At 36.6% G+C, this 20,421-nt stretch overlaps 1 protein-coding gene across 9 annotated transcripts in view; it reads right to left on the bottom strand.

Annotated features, from left to right (window-relative positions):
- Positions 1–536: 536 nt before the first annotated feature.
- Positions 537–20,421, bottom strand: part of LOC118738009 (uncharacterized protein DDB_G0280205) — a 98,677-nt gene continuing 78,792 nt past the window's right edge. For 6 of the 9 annotated variants that reach the window (XM_036468869.1, XM_036468870.1, XM_036468871.1 and 3 more), the window contains 8 exons: positions 16,668–17,287; positions 16,301–16,601; positions 15,617–16,230; positions 15,082–15,544; positions 14,917–15,015; positions 14,282–14,840; positions 13,277–14,142; positions 537–2,254 (listed from right to left, as the gene is read on the bottom strand). In XM_036468869.1, coding sequence (XP_036324762.1) covers positions 1,127–2,254; positions 13,277–14,142; positions 14,282–14,840; positions 14,917–15,015; positions 15,082–15,544; positions 15,617–16,230; positions 16,301–16,601; positions 16,668–17,287 — 4,650 coding nt within the window. In that variant the 3' untranslated portion in view covers positions 537–1,126. Of the gene's footprint in view, positions 2,255–5,838; positions 6,720–13,276; positions 14,143–14,281; positions 14,841–14,916; positions 15,016–15,081; positions 15,545–15,616; positions 16,231–16,300; positions 16,602–16,667; positions 17,288–20,421 lie in introns of those variants that run through there. The other 3 variants (XM_036468877.1, XM_036468876.1, XM_036468878.1) reach the window with 3 other exon arrangements.

The raw sequence follows: 20,421 nt of genomic DNA, 5'->3' as shown, positions 1-20,421 counted from the left end.
CGCACTAAATTTTTCTTATTTTTTTATAAAAATATAGTTCATTCAACAGTAAAACAAGCAGAATAAAATTTGTTTTATTTGATATACATAGAGTTCGGAAAATTTCAAGAAATGTCAAGAAATTTTCATCGAAATTTTCAACTTTTTAACTCGATTTCTAAGAATAATGTAGTATTCAGTTTTGCAGCCCATTAAATTTTAGTGCAATGAAGTGCAAGTTTCAGGTCTTTAAAAATTACCATTGATTTTTGAGATTTTTTTTTGTCCAGGCTATTGCGCATTTTCTTTCATAAATTTTGTTCGTGCGGTATAATGAAGGTACTTTTTAGAGACTTAAAACTGGCACTTTATTATACTAAAATTTAATGGGCTACAAAACTGCATACTCCAAATTTTCCCAAGGATTCGAATTGAGAAATTGAAGATTTCGATGAAAATTTCTTGGTATTTATTGAATTTTCCCGTTCTACATGAAATTAAAAAAATTTATTTTGCTGTTGAATGAACTATATTTTTATAGAAAAATAAGAAAAAATTTGTTATGGAAAATATAAATAAATAAAGACGTCAAAACTTCAGTGGATTCATATTTTTGACGCTGACTGTATATGTATGCCATCGTAAAATTTGATACAGCGGTCAACTTAAATTGATTCCTTACTGTGGGCAAAGAGTTTGTTTTTTAGTTATAGTAAAGTGGACACATTTTTTTTAATTAACTTCTTAAAATAGTTTCAAATGGTATACATTTTAAAGTAAAGGTCGCTTATTTCCTAATTTGATAGTACGTTAAATAGCTTTGTACCTTAAAATTAATCATCAATTATCACATTTGAGACCCTTTTAAGTAGGGAAGTACACAAACAGAAAGTTGGGTGAGGCCACTTCTACTCTCATGGCCTTACATCAAAGAAGAATGGGCAATTCTTTCTTTTAGAATCAAGTCGTTTTTCCAGCAAACGAGCGATATGTTAGAAGCGAGAAGTGTAAAGAATTTTGTGCTAGAAAAATATATCTCAAAATTTCTTTGTGGAAAAATCAAGCACCGTTTGCGCTAATTAAGTCATCTTTTAAACAAATAACGAAATAGCAACAAGTACATAAGTAAATGTAAAAAGAGTGCTGACTACAACGCTAAATTCAAACTATCGAAGAATTCCTCTTCGCCGCTTCCAGCATCGCCCTCTTCATTTGTTTTCATTTCCGCTACATTAGGCGCAACATCGACGGCGGTCTCGGTCTCGGTCGCCCTACCCCACTGTTCCAGCGCCAAGTGCCGGTAGTAGAAACTGCTGGCGCTACTGGTACTCGCACTGCGCTGGCTGACGTTTTTTCGATCTTCTACTTCTAACGACGAATCGAGACTCTCTTCACGCACCTCTTCGTCTACCAACTCCATTTCTTCATTATCCCCCACCAAAAGGGCATGTTGCATGTGATGTACTTTGAATGCGGTACCAGCACAGCCCTCATTTTGACTGCGTGTCAGCGCTGTGTTAAACCAAATTTGCGCCTCATGGTCATCGGGTGCTATCCTCTCCGCTTCCCCTTCCTCTTCCTGCTGTTCCCAGCTATCGCTGTAGTCATCATCGTCATATTTTTTTAAGCTGTTTGCACTCTCTGGCTTCCGCCACCAAACATTGGTCTCTTCAACGTTGGGCGCATATTCTATTTCCTCCTTAATTGGAAACACTGTACGCAAGTCAGCCTGCATTTTCTTTTCCACACTAAAATCATTTCCAGATATTTCTTCGAGCAACGAGTCACTAAAGCCATAATCGAAGGTGACTACCAAATTGTCACTGCCGCAATCTGAACTTCGGAGAGAGTCATTCGAGTAGTAATAATCATAGCTGGATATGCTAGCTTCTGGCAGCAATGATTTCATTTTGCTTTCATGTTGTTGGTGCAGTTTGGTTTGCTCCTCCAACTCATAGGCACGTACGAAGTTATAGTTGTCTTTGCTTTTGCTCTTCAGCTGGAGATTTGCACCCAATTGAAGTGGCAACGGCCGGGAAGCAAAGGTTGTGGGCGAGAGCGCGCTGCCACCTACATCGACGGCGCAATCAAGGTCAACACAAGCGTCGACACCGCCGCCCCCGCCAGCGCTACCGAGATGCACATGGTCACTTAAGGCTTGTGTAAGCACTTGGTGCCATTGTTGTTGTCGCCAGGATGCGCCCGCTGTCGTGGGTTTGTTAGTTTTATTACAGCCTTTGGAGTTCGGTAGCTGCAGCTCAAAAAGTAGTGAATGCTGTAAACGTGCAAGAAAATGCCAAAGGTTTTGGTGTTTGGTTTTTGGTTTTTGGAAACAGATGGGGAGAAAATAGAAAAATAAGAAAGCAAAAATTAATATACGTGCAATAGCAGTAAATACAAGGAATTTAGGGATAGCAATGAAAGAAAAGGATTGGGTGCATATCTATGAAACTATACATGTTTGCCAAACCATAAGAATTCATGCAACATAAAAAACTGTGAAACTAATTTATTAATTTAACTTATTTTGAGCGTGTTAGTAGCACATAATGGCAAAAAAGGTTATAAAAATATTGAATGAGGCAGTGCTTTTTGAAACCAGCACCAGCTTTAAGCAACACAATTTCTATTTTTATTTTTTGAGTTATTGACTATTAAACAAGAAATAATTTACAACCAGAAAATGTACACAAAATTTTTAAATTGTTACCAAGTTACAAGAATAACGGTAGACTCGCTTCAAATGAGAATCGCTGGCATTTGACTCTCTACCTTAGGCTGTGTGCGAGTACATATGTAAATAAATTGAGAAAACTTAAAATCCATGAGGTTTTTAATATAATTTTACACTTGAAATAAAGGAGGTAGTTTTTAGCAGTATTTAATATTCATTAATTTTTTAAAAGAAATATAGCATATTCCAAAGAAAGCGTTTGGAAAAATGCTCCCCTTTATTTTATCCAATAACACTCTTTCGAATTACTCAATTTGAAGATTTTTTTTTCGTAGTAAGCTTTGAAATAAATGTCAGAGATAAACCATATATCATGATACAATAATTTTTAGAAGGTAGTTTCACTTCTTCTTATCCGCCATGTTAGCTATCTGACAGAAAACGTATATCGTACTTTTTGTTGTACCAACTTTTTCAAAAACAAAAAAATCCAGCTTTCGACGTTGGAAAAATAAAACAAAGGAAAGCCAAGCATATAAGTAGAGGAATATTCTAATATTTTTTAATAATTTTCTTAATAAAATATTATGAAAAAAATAATTGCTACTTCCGTGGATATAGGAATACACGGAATAGATTTAAGGATACAGCTATAAGAGCCATCGCACACCACATATTTATCGGCCGCCTATTTAAATACATGAAGGTGTATGGAGATGCGCACCCTACTCTAACCAAATCGCTCCGAAATGCAATTTAAAGACTAGCGAGCCCAACTAAATCAGCGGCCGATGAAGTCCGTGGTGTGCGATGGATCTGCCACATTTTCGCTTTTATGATTTTTATTCATGTGATTAACAGTGGCAAGAATGTATAAATTAAATGCGTATGTATATGTATATTAAAAATTAAGTGATCAGTTATGAAATATATAAATCTTTACATGTTCTATTAAAAACTATCTAAAATAACAAGCGAAAATACCCAAGTAGAAGTGGCCACATTGCGTGTTTGTCACAGACATGGATAATGTCAAAAATATTTGAAATGGAACTACCTTCTAAAAATTGTTGTATCATGCTTAGAACAAGTCAACATTAGATATGCGTTTCATAACTGAAATACTTCCAGCTGAGAGTAACTACGTGTTCAGATTCTATTAAAATTAAATATTAGTATAATAAGATGCAAGTTTCTCTTTGATTTTTTTTATAATTTTTTTTGTTGAGCTAAATTTTGCAGAAAATTTGTTGAATTATTACAAAATTTGTGTAAAGTTTGAAAATCGGATTTATGCACATGGTCTTTCTATAGGAAATGCTACATTTTTATACAAAATTAATAAATATAAAATAAACAAAAGGAAAACTGTCAATCTGAGGATCAACAGGGAGTGCTATTCAAGTGGCTGGCACTGTATATTGTTTGAAAGGACAATGCATCATCATATTAGAGCTTATTAACGAAAAAAATTCGTTTCTGTAAGACCGCCGCAACTTTGAAACTTTTACACTCCTTTGGAGGGATCCAATTTCTCTCAAACTCAATCAAAATTGTTGAATATACTTGATACTTGACTTTGAAGATTTTACTTCGGACTTTCATAAGCTTTGTTAGAAGATTTTCAAAGCATTCGACTTTGAAATTTTAAATATAATGACCCCGTTGTTGGATTTTCTTCAATGTAAATACAAATAAATTCGGTTCAAACTGATTAACATTGAGTGGAGTAACAAAGAAAGGTGTCAGATATTGACTTTTTTAAATCGGTATATCCCAGAATCTGTTTGCCGTACGACCGATTGTTTCTTAGAATGCTCTCATTTAGAGGACAGTGTCAGAAACGAACGCGTACGATCCTAGAGGACGGTGCCGCAGTCTATCAAAAGCTGGGCAGTTTAAGAGGAAGTGTTGAGAGGAGTCCACCTCGTCATCCTCCATGCAGCTGCAACAAAGAGGGTCCAGTGTTAGGTTTAATCTCACTGCGTGCATTCCAATCGCGAGCCTAAAAGGGTTCGTAGAGCGCCCCGTCCACCATCGGCCAGAACGGTCTTGCATTGGTACATGACCTAGTTTTCTCCCAGCGTTCGCTGAAGAAGTCCACAAGTAGTCAAAGAAATTCCTAGCGACGACAACCAGCAGCTTTTTTATGCTAAGTATTGGCGCTTGGGTGGCCAAGTTTTAAATCCTCTCGATTACAAATTATGTTCGGAATTAGGCTGTATGGGCTGCAAAGTTCGCCAGAGAGGAAGTCTCAAGCAAACTCTTAATGCAGCACTTCATCAATGGTTTTACTATATTTTTTAAAATTAGCAATTGTATAAATTCTTTTTGTAACTAAGTGACCTTTTTTTATAAATATTGAGAAAAAACTGCATTCCAACTTTTTCAATAAAATCACAAAGGATTAAGATTTTTTTTTTTTTCAAAAATGTGGGAAATTGTATGTTTTTTTTTTTTAATTTACTACTTGTTTTGGACACCAAAATGTATGTGTAATTAAATTATGTGTGTGTGTGTGTGTGTGTGTTGGGGCGGGATTGTGTAGGGGTCAAACAGCTACTTAGGGAAGAGAAAAGCAACACCAAAGAAAAGCAACGACAATTAAATAGAGCACAATGTGAGTAAGTATGTATGTAGGTTGGTGCTGGGTGGTGGATTTTGTGAATAAAAGTCTTTATTTTCTTAATTAAAACTACGACGCAACAGCGAAACAATTAACGAAACAAATAGCAAAAAGTAAAAGTGTAAAACAACTAACTAAGTACATACTAAGAAAAAAGGAAATAAACAAGAACTTAGGACGAAACGAAACTTACGCGAAAGACTTTTTGCTTGCTTGTTTGCTTCAAGAATGATACTATGTAGTTGAAAGATGTTGTAGCCGTTGTAACAGAGAAGCAGGTGAACGGGTGAACAGGAAGACAGGAGGTGGTAGAGTAAAGGATAAAGCTGGCGTTGCTAAATTTACACATCTTCCGCGATATTCGTTGCATTTTAACCGCTCAATTTTGTGCAAAACAAAATGGACAAAAACAACATATGCGCGGACACAATTAGCGAACACATATGGCGCTCGTGCACCGACCAGTTGAGGAATTGATGATTGTAGGATGATGCTTTCAAAATATGTACATATGTATGTACGTGCGTAGATCGTTAACAGTTCCTGGAAATCCCTTTCAAACGCCATTTTACTGCTGCTGCTGCTTCCGTTCGTTGTATTTCCAAATTTCTTCAAGTCCTACTCTTCTAACTTTGCTGGCGGGCGAACTCTCGTAGTTGCTTGAGCGGCGTGTGTGTAGAGTTGTGTGCATGTGTGCTTGTTTTTAAAACAATTTTGAGGTTGTTAACTTTAGGGGCATGCAGTTTGATAGACAATTTTTATTTCTTTTAGAAATTCAATTTTGAATTGGATGGCCACTTGCGGCCAGGCAAGCTTATACGACGCAACTTCGAGGTTGTAATGCCAAAATTTAATTAATCTTGCTAATTCTACTTTCCATTAGCAGCTGTATATTTCTTTCACATACCTTTCTTTTTTTTTATTAGTTTTGTTTTAGTAACATACCCTCATTCGGTTAGTTACTCATGTGTTACATGTATTTAAGTGGCATTCGTCTATTTCGTTTCGGACGATTTATTATGTGTCTTTTACATGCAATCAGCTGCTTATTGTAGATACCAATAAAATTTATTAATTTATATTAATTCATAAGTATGTCAAATTATCCAGGTTGTTGGTAGTCGTCGTCGTTGTTTTTGTTGTTGTTGGTGGTGGTTGTGTTTTAGCAGTAGTCGTGGTTTGTGGTTGGAGTAGTGGTGAAGTTTTGGTGGGGCGGGAACACAATACATAAGTATTTTATTAATTTAATTAATTTATATTTTCATTAATGAAGTTTTAGATTTTCTGTTTTTTTTTTCAAAATATTTGCCAAATAATGTTTAAGCGTTTAGTTTTTCGTTGTTGTTAATTTTGGTATTTTTGTAATCGTAGGTCTTTTGTGTTTGATATTAATTTTGGATATTTGTTTTTTTTTTTTTTTTAAATTTAATAGTTTCAAAGCTTTTATACGCATGCAAGTGTTAGCGCCGTGATGTAAAAGAGAGACAGAAGAAAGTTAAAGGCGGGAAGGCGTAGAAGAGCAGACATTAAAAAAAGACAACAAAGAAATATTAAACAGTTAGATTGTTCGGTAGTGCTTATAGTTTAGATTTTTTATATTGCTTTAAAATAGTGTTAATTCTTTCATAAGTAACTTATACTGATGGTGTTCGTCATTCGTTTTTTATTGTAAGAATATTGCTTCCCAGATTTAATTTGTTAGAATTTTTATTTTGATTTGCTAGTAGGTTGCTCTTTACATTTAGAATTGTGCATAGATATTGATTTTGATTCTGCTTTTGATTTTTCTTTATACTTTTGTCTTGGTTAATAAGTGAACGTGACTTAGAAAATGAGCTGAAAGGTTTTTGAGGCAATGATCTGTATCAATTTCCATATTTATGAAGCTCACTCAAGGATAAAGTTTGATTTTTGTGTTTAAGCTTAAATGAAATATGTATTTATATTTTTATGTTAACTGTTAAGACGTCAAAAGCTGAAATTGTCGTGTTTAATGCCGATATGAAGTGAAAACGTTTTCATGGAAATACGATTAGGTATCAAAATGTAGTGAAACTCATTTTTTATGGTATGTAACTTGCGAGATGTGAAGTTCGACTTATTATGTTAGTATGTGATTTTTTTTTTTTTTGTACTAAAATGTCTTTAAAGTACAGATATAATTATATCTAGAACTAGCAAGAGATTGAATCAATGTAGCGTGATCTACAAACATACATATTTCAACGGCACTTACTTTCTTAACAGAATAGTTGATGAATACAAACGTCAATAAAATAATGCGAGCCTAAAAAATTTAGACTGGAGTGAATTTTTCTACAGGATCAATAGAGGGCACAGTTTGTGAAAAGTGACTAACAAAAAATAAGTGATCTGAGAGTTAGGCTTCGTATGCAGTAATATGGAGTAGCTTTTCGCAGGCCCACAAAAAACCCGCTTTTAACGCCTCGAATGAGACGAAAAAGATTAAAGGGGATCTTAAGGGGATTATAGTTAGTATAGACAGATGACAACGTTAATCCATATTAACGGCACTTTTGATCCGATCAAAGTTGTATACTGACAGATGGCAATAATGCAGATTAAGCGAGTCGTGAGTTCTAGCAGAATTCTCGTTTAATTTTCTAGTTCATTCAATTGATTTTCTATACATATGTAGTTATTGTTGTGGACTTTTTTAACAAAATTAAACTCTAAAAATTTTAATTAACTAATAATAAAAAAGAATAATGTGAAACAAAATAAAATATTTATATAAATAAAATTATAAAAAAAAATAGAACAAAAAAATAAATTAAAAAAAATTATTTAAAAAAAAATAAAATTAAAAAAAATAAAAAAAAATAAAAGAAAATAAAAAATAAAACTCAAACAAGAAATTTTTAAGTAAAACCAATTAAACCAATTAGTATAAGACTACCTGTGAATTTAGCAATCGGTTGATCTCCTTTATCCATACCTTCACCGATGATAATATGGGTAAAAAACCTGACCGATAGCCGATTTAGCAGCGCATGTACACGACTAAAGACCTATCCTGATCCCAATCACTCGATAAACCGCTTTTTAATCCAATTAGACAATGAGTTTTCACTTATTGGCCGACAAATCCTACAGAATTTGACACAGTGAAAACTAGCCTTTAGTGGCTTCCATGGTTGGCAGAGAATGCATGTTTTAGAATGTTTATTGGTCTTGGTGCGCACGACCACGCGGTAGGTCCGATTCCTGATCCAACCAAGATCCCAAACGTTTTTTGTCAATGGCGGTTGTCCCTCGGGAGGCAATGGCAAACCTCCCAGTGAACTTCTTCCAAAATCACCATCTACCGTTCGGAGGCACATAAAACACCAAGGCGTGCACCACAAATTCGAAGAGCTCAGCAAAGTACTTAGCAAAAATGTTTAAAGCTTCAATAATTTTGTTATTGTTAACTTTGAAAAGTTTGGCATTAAAATATAAGCATATTGGAAGCGAAAATTTAGTATTTTGGGTCACTGTATGTTAGCTGCGATGGATTCAACTTCTATTTCTAACAACTAATTTTTAGCAAAAAAAAACCGACTTCAACTCTCGTACAAAAAAATATATATATATTATCTCATGATCCACTGATCGGATCTTAACCAGATTAGTATGGGACCACCTCTGAGACACTACCTTTCCGATGCATAAAGAATTATGGAAATCGGTTGACGTGGTCCAAAGTTATGCGGTAATATACATAAAAAAAAATATTCCGACGAACTGATAACCTCCTCCTTTTTTGGAAGTCGGTAAAAAAAAATGAATTCTCATTTAAGCCGTGCGCTTCTATTTTCAAAGAAAGTCGTTAGCGTTGATGACGGCGCCATGTGACGATGTTAATAACATTCAATTAGTAAGTTCTTTTAAGAAGTAACATTTTTTGGTATTTCATATTTTAACTCAATACTTGAAAATACCTAACATTAGTTACGAAAACTGGTACACAAGAAAACATACATATGAAAATTCGTAAACAAGCAACGACTCGGGTAATTACCAAAGAGCACAAGTCAGTATTTTTGCGTTATGGCAAATTTTGATGCATGATTTCGATTAATTTTAGGGAGATCTATCATACTGCGTCAAAATCGGAAAAATGCTCAATACGATCCAAATATCAAATGTACTGCTAGTTCCCGCTATCCGCTACCAAACACAACTTCTAAGCACACATACTCAATCCAATACATAGAACTCAATCCAATACATAGAATTAATTTACAATTTCAGCCATAAAAGTTCTACATACGAGTATATGTACAGATTTAGGTAGAACATTAACAGTCAGATGTACCTTGTAACAAATCAAAGAATATAGAAAATAAAGAAGCTGCACAGGTATTTTCTTTACACTTTGAATGCGTACTTATGTAGTTATAAACAAATAATGGCAAAAACATTTCTTTTCAATGCACAAATATTGGTAAGATTTTTATTAGTTATTGTAATAGTTGGTACACACAAAAATTAGGTCGATGAAAAGAAAACAAAAACCAATATTAATAATTTTTGTTCTTGTTGCATTATATATATGTATCATAACCAAAAAAAAAAAAACTTTATTCTATGTATGTAGATGTGTTATATCTAATACACCGGCAAGTCTTTAGCTTAATTTATAAAAAAAAACGCGCATTAATAATCGTGTATGTATGTATGTTAACGAATGAAAACCATAAACTTAGATTTTGTTGATTTGTTTGTTATTAAACATAATATACACATTTATAGCATTAAAATTAAGCGCATACAAGTTAGGAAATTATTAAATAACAATAATTATAATAATATTAAACACTAAAATGATTATATTGACATTTGAAGTTGTAACTAAATAGTTAATTGTTAATTTTAGTAAATACATACATACATTAGTTAATACATTTAATACATTTTTGTTGCTAAATTTATGTATACAAACTATATGCAATAAGAGGTTTTTGCTTATATCAAAAAAAAATAAATAAAAAAATTATCAATTAAACAAAAAAGCAGTATGCTTTAACTATACAAATGACTGCCAACAAATTGTTGTTTGTTAGGTGTGAGTGTTAAGCTGATGCCAGATAAAACTTTGTAGCGTTGCGTGACATTTATAACTTTGCCAGCAAAGCGCCAGACGCAAAAGGTATGCCACAATGAACGCCAAGAAATCAATTTTGCACTGCTTTTTTACTCGTCAAAATTGCTGTGGATTTTAGATATTTTGCTTTAAAATTATCAGCAATGTAATTGAGTTTTATGTTTCTGCATGAATACTCCAATTTGGACGAAACAAAATAAATATTAAACCGGCTGATTGTCAAAGCGCGCAAAAAGATGGGAGTTGGCCATCTTTCCGCTTCGCGCTGCAGCTTCAATGATCTATGTGGTATGCTTTGTGCATTTTCATATAATTCATCTCATCTGTCAAAGCGAATCTGTCATGCAAAGCGAAGCAAAAGTTTTATGTGGCATCAGCTTTATTTATTTTTTATGAACAATTTTATTTTAACAACGAACGCGAAGGTCTTAACGCAGTCGCTTGCCTTTCAGACTTAACGTCTTTAACTACGGATTTGTTCATGTGTGTGTAAGGATACTCGCTAGTTCCACTATTTTATTTATTTATTTGTTTTCATAATATGTATGTATGACTGTGTGCGTGCATCGAAAAAAATTAAATTTTCATAGTATAATATTTACAGTTAAATAGCATACTAAGTAGATACGTGATAAACTATTAAAGGGTACTTTACGCCAGGAGTTTCAACATACTATATACTTTGCAGTCATGCGCCATCGCTAAATGTGTATCGCCAAAAATTACCTAAATGAAATTATATATATCTATGTATATGGAATAGTCCAGACCGAATTTCCGAATTATGTTTTTAAATTACTACATTACAGGCTACTGAAATTTCCATTAAAAAGTATCAAAGCCAACACAGTGCAAAACCTTGAAACCACGCCAGCCAGATCTACATAACCGGAACAACCCATGCTGATGCAGGAAGTTACTATATTTTAAGAGTATTTATATATTAAATACTGTTTTGCTTAGGTTTATTAAAGTACTATACGCATATAGACTGATGGCATATCAAACAGTTACAGTTGCAATAATCACTACTGGATCTCAAATAGCACTTTTTGGTTAACCAAGTTGTCGATTTGTTTGCAAATAGTAAGTCAAGAAAAAACTATGATACAATATGCATCCAAGCGACATTTTGGTATGAACATATTTATTTTTTAACTGAAAAAAATACTTTGAAGGCGAAGGCCTATTTAAAACAACATTTGCTATGTAAATTCAAATTTGGTGTTTTCCATTGATGATGACAATATGTCCATAACTCTACAAGTAGTAATGGGGATTGATTATAAAAAATACTTCGATTATGAGCAATTTCGGCGGCGTTTTTGACTTAAGATAAAACGAGTTTTTTAGCAAAAAAGGCGAAATTTCACTAGAACATTTCAATGAAGGTATAGCCACCCTGGCCTTTCGGCATAACAAAGCTGGTAAGCCTACTTTTGCGTGAGAAAAGAAAAACCAGAAAACAATTGGAAATAGTTAGCTTAAAATTTGTCCAAATAGTTGCTTGCGTGGTTAATCTGAGTAGCTTAGATTTAGGCTGAGGTATCGAGCGAGAGTTGAGTTTTTGTTTCTAAATACCTTGCGAACAACGAATAATTGGTCTAAAGTGTATGCAGCATAGAAATCATAAAAGGTGCAACTGGCTGCGTTTCTTAAAATTTTATGGAGAGGAAAGGAAAAGCGGGGCATGTTTTCTATGTTCTTTGATAAGTATCTCTCGTTGCACTAGCTCAAGACATAAGGGAACATATACATAGTCGAAATAAAGACGATTCTAAAGTTAGCTGCAGCTTGCTTGACAGATATTCGATTGAAAATTGTGTAAAAGACGCTGCAACTAACTTTAGTGTCGACTTTAGTTTTGCTATGAATACGCCCCACAGATTTTAAATCTACAATATCTAATGTAAATAAGTTAGTTATTTCTGACGAAGACGATTTAATGATGGCACATTTGGGGCACATACGGGCTACAAAACCACTCATAAGTTTGAAATAATCGTCGATTAGATATCTATTAATTTTATTTAAACCTGTAAAAGACCAAGTAATCCGTTCACCAGCGCCCAGAATTCATTTAATTTACAATCAAACATATGCATTTATATGGTTAGTTATGTATTTTCGATGTTTTTATGAATGTTGGAATGCCAATGAGTTATGAGATACATATACATACATATATATGTATATGCGAACTTGTATGTAAGTATGTTTGCGATGCACGTTCACTTAGTTAAAATACAAAATTTAATGAATCGTAGTACAAAAATATTTGATTACCGCTAGCACTCTGTAGTCAGCATTTCAAAAGATCCAGCATTTTTTGGCCTAAATTTAATCAAGCGAAATCGGGCGATTTTACATCGCTTGTTAGCATAAAATTATTTTAACGTTTATTTTTTTATTACATACTGTGTTATGCAGCCTTTATGTAAATACGTACATATGTACATATGTATAAGTATGAGAGTGATGTATGTATGTGTGCAGGTGTGACGGTTAAGTTAGCAAATGAAATATTTAGCTGTATCCTTTTTTGTTTCGTTAGTTATATATGTAGGCATTTTGTAAATGATTTTTGTGGTAGTGGCGTAATAATGCTATGCGTATTTACGTATGTATTTATGCGTTTATGCAACGATTACTAAAATGTAAGTATGTAGTATTTAGCTTTAAACGTACAGCGTACAGCGTAATAGTACGCAAGTCTGATTTTTCGTTTCGTTTTTTGTTTTTATATGTTTTCTTTTTAGTTTTTGGTTTTTGCTTTGATTGCGTTTGTAAATTTAAAACTTCTCATTTTGCTGCTGATTATTATTTATCATTTTCTATACATTTAGATTTTAAGCCAACCCAAAAAAGTCGATTTTAAAGTGCGTACCTTTCCACTATCGCTGTCACTCTGTTGCTGTTGTTGTTGGTGGTCCCCATTGCCTTGTTCCTGTGATTGACTACGATTCGCTATGCGTGCACCCATCACCGAAGCGCTGCTAAAACGGCGCGCTGTCGCATTGCTATTTACCACACTCAGACCCGAGGAGCTAACTGAGCTATTGGGGGAAGCATTACCGCCAGTGGCGCGTCTCAGAAATTGTTGTGCGCCGTAACTACTAGTATTGAGCTGCATATCCTTGCGCAGCGTTGCATTCAGATGCGCTGCAATGGCGCTTGGCTTCGGCGTGCTACTCACTATGTAGCTGCCTGCCGAGCTGCCAGAAAGCGCAGTTGGCGAGCTCGATGTGAGAAGTGTCGAATTGGCGTGGTTGCTGTTGTTGCTGGCTGTAGGTGAAGTGTACGAAACATCGCTGCCACCACCGTTGCTTATATTTGAATGATGATTATGTTGATGTACACGCGAAAGTGAGTCCAAATGGCGAACGCGTGAGGTGAGCGATTCACGCTTTAGCTTCGGTAGTGGAGAGTTTTGTAAAACTCTCGGGGACGGAGTTGGAGTCGACGCGGTTGCACCAATCGGCGACTTCGAGGTAGCATTTGACAAGTGATGTGTCGCCAATGGTATAGAGGAAGATGTAGAGCTGCGACTCGTGTTGGTGCTCAATGACGAATTGTCTTTACGTATACTTTGTGCGGAGTCAGCGCGTTTCATACTGTTCGGCGACTTGCTGTAGAGCAGATTTCCTGTGCTGCGACACAGCGAGGATTTGCTCGATGAGTTAGAGGCGGCGTAGGTGTGAGTAGAAGGTGGCGAACGACCAGCTGTAGACGGTCGTCCACTAGGTGGTTTACCTGAAGCGATAAAGAGCGAACAGAAATGGGTGATTGATATTGGTGGGCAGTAAGATGCAATTGTTAATAGTACTATATACATATGATTACTGATAAATTCACAATTCACGATAACTAAAAAAAAATGTAACACACTTACCTGCAAAATAGGCCGCCGCTTTGCTTCCAGGCAAAGGAATCTTGCTGGGCTTGCTTCCAATGCTATTTTTTTTACCGCGCACCGCGCTCTCAAACGGGCTCACACCGCCCACACTTGCGCTCATTAGTCTGCTGGCCACATTCTGGGCATGGCCATTATCTTGCAGCTCATGATCATGCGCTGATTCTGTGCTGCTACTATGTTGCTGCAATTCATCCATCGGCAGATGCACCATCGCCTTCATGCTGGGCGTAGAGATTTGCGTTACTTGCGGTGCGGGCATTTGCCCAGCCGCTGATGTTGCTGTCATTGTCGCTGAAATTGGTGTGGCCGAACGCAAATCACTGAAGTGCAGCGTATCACTAGCGCCACTACCAATGCCACGCCGACTCAACATCAATGTGGTGGAAGCCGATGAACGATTTGTTTCGTAATCATTTTGCGAGTGCAAATATGAACTGGTAGGTGCACCACTGCTAGGCGTCACAGAGTGTATGCGAGACTCTAGTATGCGCAGTTGCGCTTTAGTGCCCTCCAACTCAATATTCTTCTCCTCCAGCTACAATGAAAAGAGATAATGTTAGTAGATGCACAAGAAGGCTATTATGTAAATTCGTTAGAAAAGTTGTGCTCACCTGGAAACGCAGATCTTCAACATCATCTTTCGATTTATCCAGTCTTTTGGCTAAATTTGATTTTGACTTGGTAGCGGAATCCAGTTTCTGCATCAGAACCTGTTGGAGTATGAGGAGATGAGTTAGACAATCGAAATAATTACCAATAAGAATTTCAATTCTCACCTGATTCTGCACGGTGAGCGTCAGCAGATGCCTTTGCAACTCAACTACGCTTGTCTCTAATAGTATTGCGGCGAAACGTTTCGAATCGATCATGCGGCATTTACTATAGCGCCCACCTGGTGTGCTCACAATGCCATCCAGTCGACCCAACTGCTTCTGCTGCTGTTGATCGCCCTGCTCCGATTGTTGCCTTTTAGTATCACTGCCTGTGCTTTGATGGAATGCAATGTGTATGTCCTCCGGGGGAGTTGTATATTGTGGACGCTGATACTGTTGCTGTTGATCAAACACCACCACTGGCTGGAATGTATGTTGACGCCGGCTTTGTGCGTTCGATAGTATGGTAGTGATGGTGTTGGCAGCTGCGCCACCGTCTTGAAGCTGTACTGAAGCAGCGCTACCTGTTGATAGCACCGTTGTTGCAGAAGATAAGAAATTGCGCTGACTCGAATAATCAGATTGACTAGAATAAAGGTTAAAATCAATAAATTAATATAAAGAAACTACTAACACAAACTAAACTACTAACACTTACCTCGATGAACTTTTACTATGCTGCAACTGCTGCGGCTGCTGCTGTTGTTGCAATTGCTGCACCCGCGCGCTCAATTCCAACTTCTGCGCCATCGCCAGCTTTAATTGCTCCTCGAGATCTTTCTTCACACTGATTAACTCCTCCACTTGATCATTCATTTTAGCTGCCTTAATGCGTCCAGTCAACGTTTCTGCTTCCATCTCGGCCAACTTGTCCAGCAGGCGATCACGCTCTCTACGCAACTGTTTGATATCCTCTTTGTTAAGACGTTCAACATGTTCGCGGAAGGTTTTCGGCGTAAGACCGGCAGCATTCACTGTACTTTGACTGCTGCCGCTAGCGCTGCTTGACTTTGCTAACACCGAAGAACTACGCGTTGTCGGTGTGGATGCTTCGTTTGCTGCAATCACAGTCGTTGTGGACTCATCCGCCAGATTAGTGTTGTTGTTAGTGCTAAGATTGCTGCTAGCGCCACGTAGATTCTGCCGCTCATACTGCTGTAACTGATCCATTTCTTCGCGTAAACGATTCGATTTGCGGTGTATAACGTCGAGCAGATTGAGTAGCTCATCGTCAGATTCGTGGCAGGAGAGGCGATTCAGCGCCGTGGCACCCTGCAATTTATAGAAAAAATTTACAAATTCAATTATTCGTTTAACTAGCTTAGCAGATGTGTCCACTCACCGTCATAGCACCGTTCGTAGACGATGCGCTATGACCTTCCTTCGAGGAGCTCGTCTCCGTTGAGAAACCAGAGTCCTGCACAACACTCCCATTATTATTCTCTCCACTCTTTGGCTCCTTTTTGCCGCTATGCGAGTTGCTGCGACTACGCGTCAGCGACGACGACGATAATTCGCCAGCTGCGACACCTGCAACGGCGCCAGTCGAATTCGTCGTCGCCACAGCGCTTGGGGTGGTCGGTGTGGACGGATCTTTTTGCGAAACTTTACGCTTCAAACGTATGCCGGGCTCCCACTCGCGTCTGTATGAAAACATAGGCATTATTAAGCCGCTTAATTTTCGCATTGTATTTTTTTTTTGTACTCACCTTGACACTAATGACGCATTAGACATTCCGCCACTGCCACCAGTCAGCGTGTTCGCGCCCGACACTGATGTGCCGCTCATCAACGTGCCGCCCGCCGCTGTCGTCGTGGACGCGGCCGATGAAGAAGACATTGAAGCCATTTTATGTTTGAGATCTGGAAACGTTTCAATGACCAGATCGCGAAATTCCAGCAGCGCGCCAACCTCATGTTGCAACTCCTGCAGCGACTTCGTCTGCTCGCTTTGTATGTGATGATGGCTGCTGCTGTGATGCAGCGGATAATTATTGCTGTACGGTGTGACGGCATGATGGCCAATCAAATTCAAGTGCGGATGATGTGTATGCAAGTTGGCGAGGTGTTGCTGATATGCACCGACAACGGTGACGGTTGGTGTGCTGCCGCCGCCACCCATAGCAGCCGCTGAACTGTTGCCGCTGGGCATGATTTGATGATGTGCACCGCCGATACCAAGTGTACCGATACCGCTGCTGTTGCTACTACTGGCGCCGCCTCCGCCGCCATTCATGATGGGCAGACAGTCCATGGCGCCAATAATTGCGGTTGCTGTTCCAAACCCGCTATTGTTCGTGGGGCAGAGTGCAAGGTCATAAGTGTCATTCTGTAAATGAAAGAAGAGAAAGAGGGGGAAATAGTGAGTATTTAATTATTGTATACATTAAAAAAAAACATATTTATCTACATAAAAGTATTTTCTCTATACATTTTTTCGACCAAAACTCAATTATTGTGGTAATTAAAGTTTGCCATTTTTGGACTCCATATAATAGCATTACTTAAGCATTGCCAGCAATTATATGTAATGTTCTACAACTTTTGTCAATACCAACGCCACCTACGTACAATTTTATTTTATTATATTTTTCTATATGCAATCTTTATTCGTTTTAGTCAACCATCAACTCAGCAGTTAGTCAATCAGCAAACCATTAAATCAACAAACAGCTAACGACTTTGCCGTACCCTGAATTCCAACTCTTTTTGTCTCAAATAAGAGTTTGCAATTCGCAGCAAACGAAATTAATATACCGGCCTTAGCTGGGTGTGTGTGTGGTTAGCAACTGACGGTGGGTGTCGCCGAGCAAACATGCTAGAGTAATTGGCGCTACCAACCTAATTGTAGTAAATAATCACCTAAGTGTGTAATGAAGTGACAAATATTTAGTATATAGAACACATACATACATACACACTTTGTACATACATATGTCCATATATACTCCATGGAAATGCAGCAAATTGACTAACGACTGCACGTTTTGGAATGCTAGAGGCGAATCGCCACCCTGCAAGAAATGTATAACTATATACAAACTATAAATTAACTTGAAGTTGATTGGGGAGAAAATACAGGTCGCTATTAACTGTAAATTTTCTTTTAGGAAAGCTAACTATGTATATTTGTTGGGCGATATAGTCAAGGGTTGCCTCTGCATTTGGTGGCAACTAACTTGTAACTAACTACTTTTGGACATAAAATATCAATAAGAAAAGCGATATTTTAATATTTTATGCGTAAGATATACATATGTGGTCAGGGGCGCGCCCAGGAATATATTTTGGGGGGTGTTCTACTTCTGCAAATTCGCTTCAGATAATATGCTCTTTAAAATACATGTATGCAATTTTTATGTACAGTATGTAATAAATAAACTTTTCGAAGTTTCATAAATTTTTTACAAAAAATTAACAAAGAACTGAAACTGAAAGAACTGAATTTATCAATTCGTCGGAATATTTTTTCATTTTTTTTTTTTTTTTTTTTTTTTTTTTTTTTTTTTTTTTTTTTTGTATGCTAACTTTGGAGCACATGAACCGATTTTAATAATTCTTTTTGTTATCGGAAAGATGGTACCTCAAGGGTCGTCCCATAATTTAAAAATTACTAGTTTAATATGTACAAGGTTCGATAAACACAAGATGCGCTCTTTCAAAGGTAATAAAAGATGTTAAAAAGGAGTTTTAATGTTAATTTTCCTCGATCTCTGGTTTCTCGTTTTCGATGGAGATGGTGATTTTTCACAATTGCCTTATCGTTTTAATATTTCGAATACCGAAAAAATTAACTGAACTTGTATTTTTATCATTTTGGTGGAACGAGTTCGAAGTTGGCAAATTAAATCTTCGAATCCTTGTTAAGTACATATCAGTGGTAAACTCTTTTAGGATGTAAAGTGTAAAAAACAACATTAAGTGGGTATGCATTGCATACTTTTAGGACAATGTCTTCATTCGCAGTTAAACTCTTAACAGCTCTCAAGAAAAACGGAAAATTCATATAAAATTACGCACACGAAATGGAAAAAAAAATTTCTTCTATCAAACTTTCTTAAACCAGTTTGCAGCTCTCAAGGAAAAAATGAACGAATACCCAAAACCCACCCCTGGTGTGGGCTTATGAATGCAGTCAACATCAAATTAAAGTTTGTCAAATCTATGTCAACGAAATTTAATTTATTTCTTGTATTTTCTTTAACAAAATAAAATTGAATTTCTTTTAAAATTTTGTACTTTATTTTAAGAATAAATCGTTTGATAAAAATTATCAATGTGAAAATGAGAAACAAATTGAATTGTATCAGGCAGATTCTAATCACTACGTAAAATTTACGCATAGTTGGTCTTAACGTAGAATGGAAGGACGTTTTGGTTGTAGGGTTAAGATTACATATGTATGTATCTGTTCTGCTGTACATAGGTGGCCCATATTCCAGTTCCGTCAGACATAACTTCAAAATGATAATACAAAATTTCGATCGATTAAATGGTAACTCACGATTACGCCTGCATTACTTCTCAACTAGTTTTGAATTAGCTTTTTGTAGTTAACGATAAGTTATATATTTTATCGAAATCCCGCAGAAAATCTAACTACAAGTGGGTTATTTTTTATCAATTGATAATTTTTTTCCTGCAGGGTATATAGTCGTACAATTGCATACAGATGTATATACATACCTATGTATATGTATGCACGCATGTATGTGCATAAACTTTCTAATTAAAAAGCAAATGAAATGCATTGGCGTTTACGCTTGTGTGCTTGTGTTAGTACAATGAGATATATAGCAGTGGTAAAGAAAGACCAGACGTCACTCTCACTTTCAATTAACCTACTCACCAAAGCTGAAGTCAAAGCCGATCAACACAATTCGCTTACTCAATTACGGCGTGCTAATGGGAATTAAAACAGCCTAAGAAATACATGAAAGCTTGTGAAAACATTTGCATTGCCATGCAGTGGCATCTGACCACAAAAAAAAAAATACCTCTAAGTTGGACGAATGAATTGTGAAGATGTGTTTTAACGGCGCAGTAATGCAATTTAAGAGTTTTTATAAATGGCCGTTGTAGCCGAGCGGCTTAGAGAGGTGCTTACTACCACTCCGTAGGATCGGGGTTCGATCCCTGGCCTGACCAACATCTAATATTAGGAAACGTTTTTCTAGTGGTAGTAGCGGCACCTCGGCAGGCAATGGCAAACATCTCGAGTGTATTTCTGTAGTTCGGGTGCGGCGTAAAATTGCAGGTCTTCCATTACATATATTAATATAACGCCAGGACGCACACCATAAATTGAAGGATAAGCTCAGCCAAATACTTAGCAAACGTGTAAGCGCAAAATATGTATTTATCTTTTGTACTTGTGGGGCATTGCAGCCCAATTAGGACATCTGACTTTTGCATCTCCCATTATTTCATAATTTTTTATGTTAGTTGAGAGATTCCTCCCTG

This window comes from Rhagoletis pomonella, unplaced genomic scaffold, assembly GCF_013731165.1.
Source record: "Rhagoletis pomonella isolate Grant_MI unplaced genomic scaffold, Rhpom_1.0 Rhpom_scaffold_00004, whole genome shotgun sequence".
Lineage (NCBI taxonomy): Eukaryota > Metazoa > Arthropoda > Insecta > Diptera > Tephritidae > Rhagoletis > Rhagoletis pomonella.
This window is presented reverse-complemented; position numbering and strand designations above follow the sequence as displayed.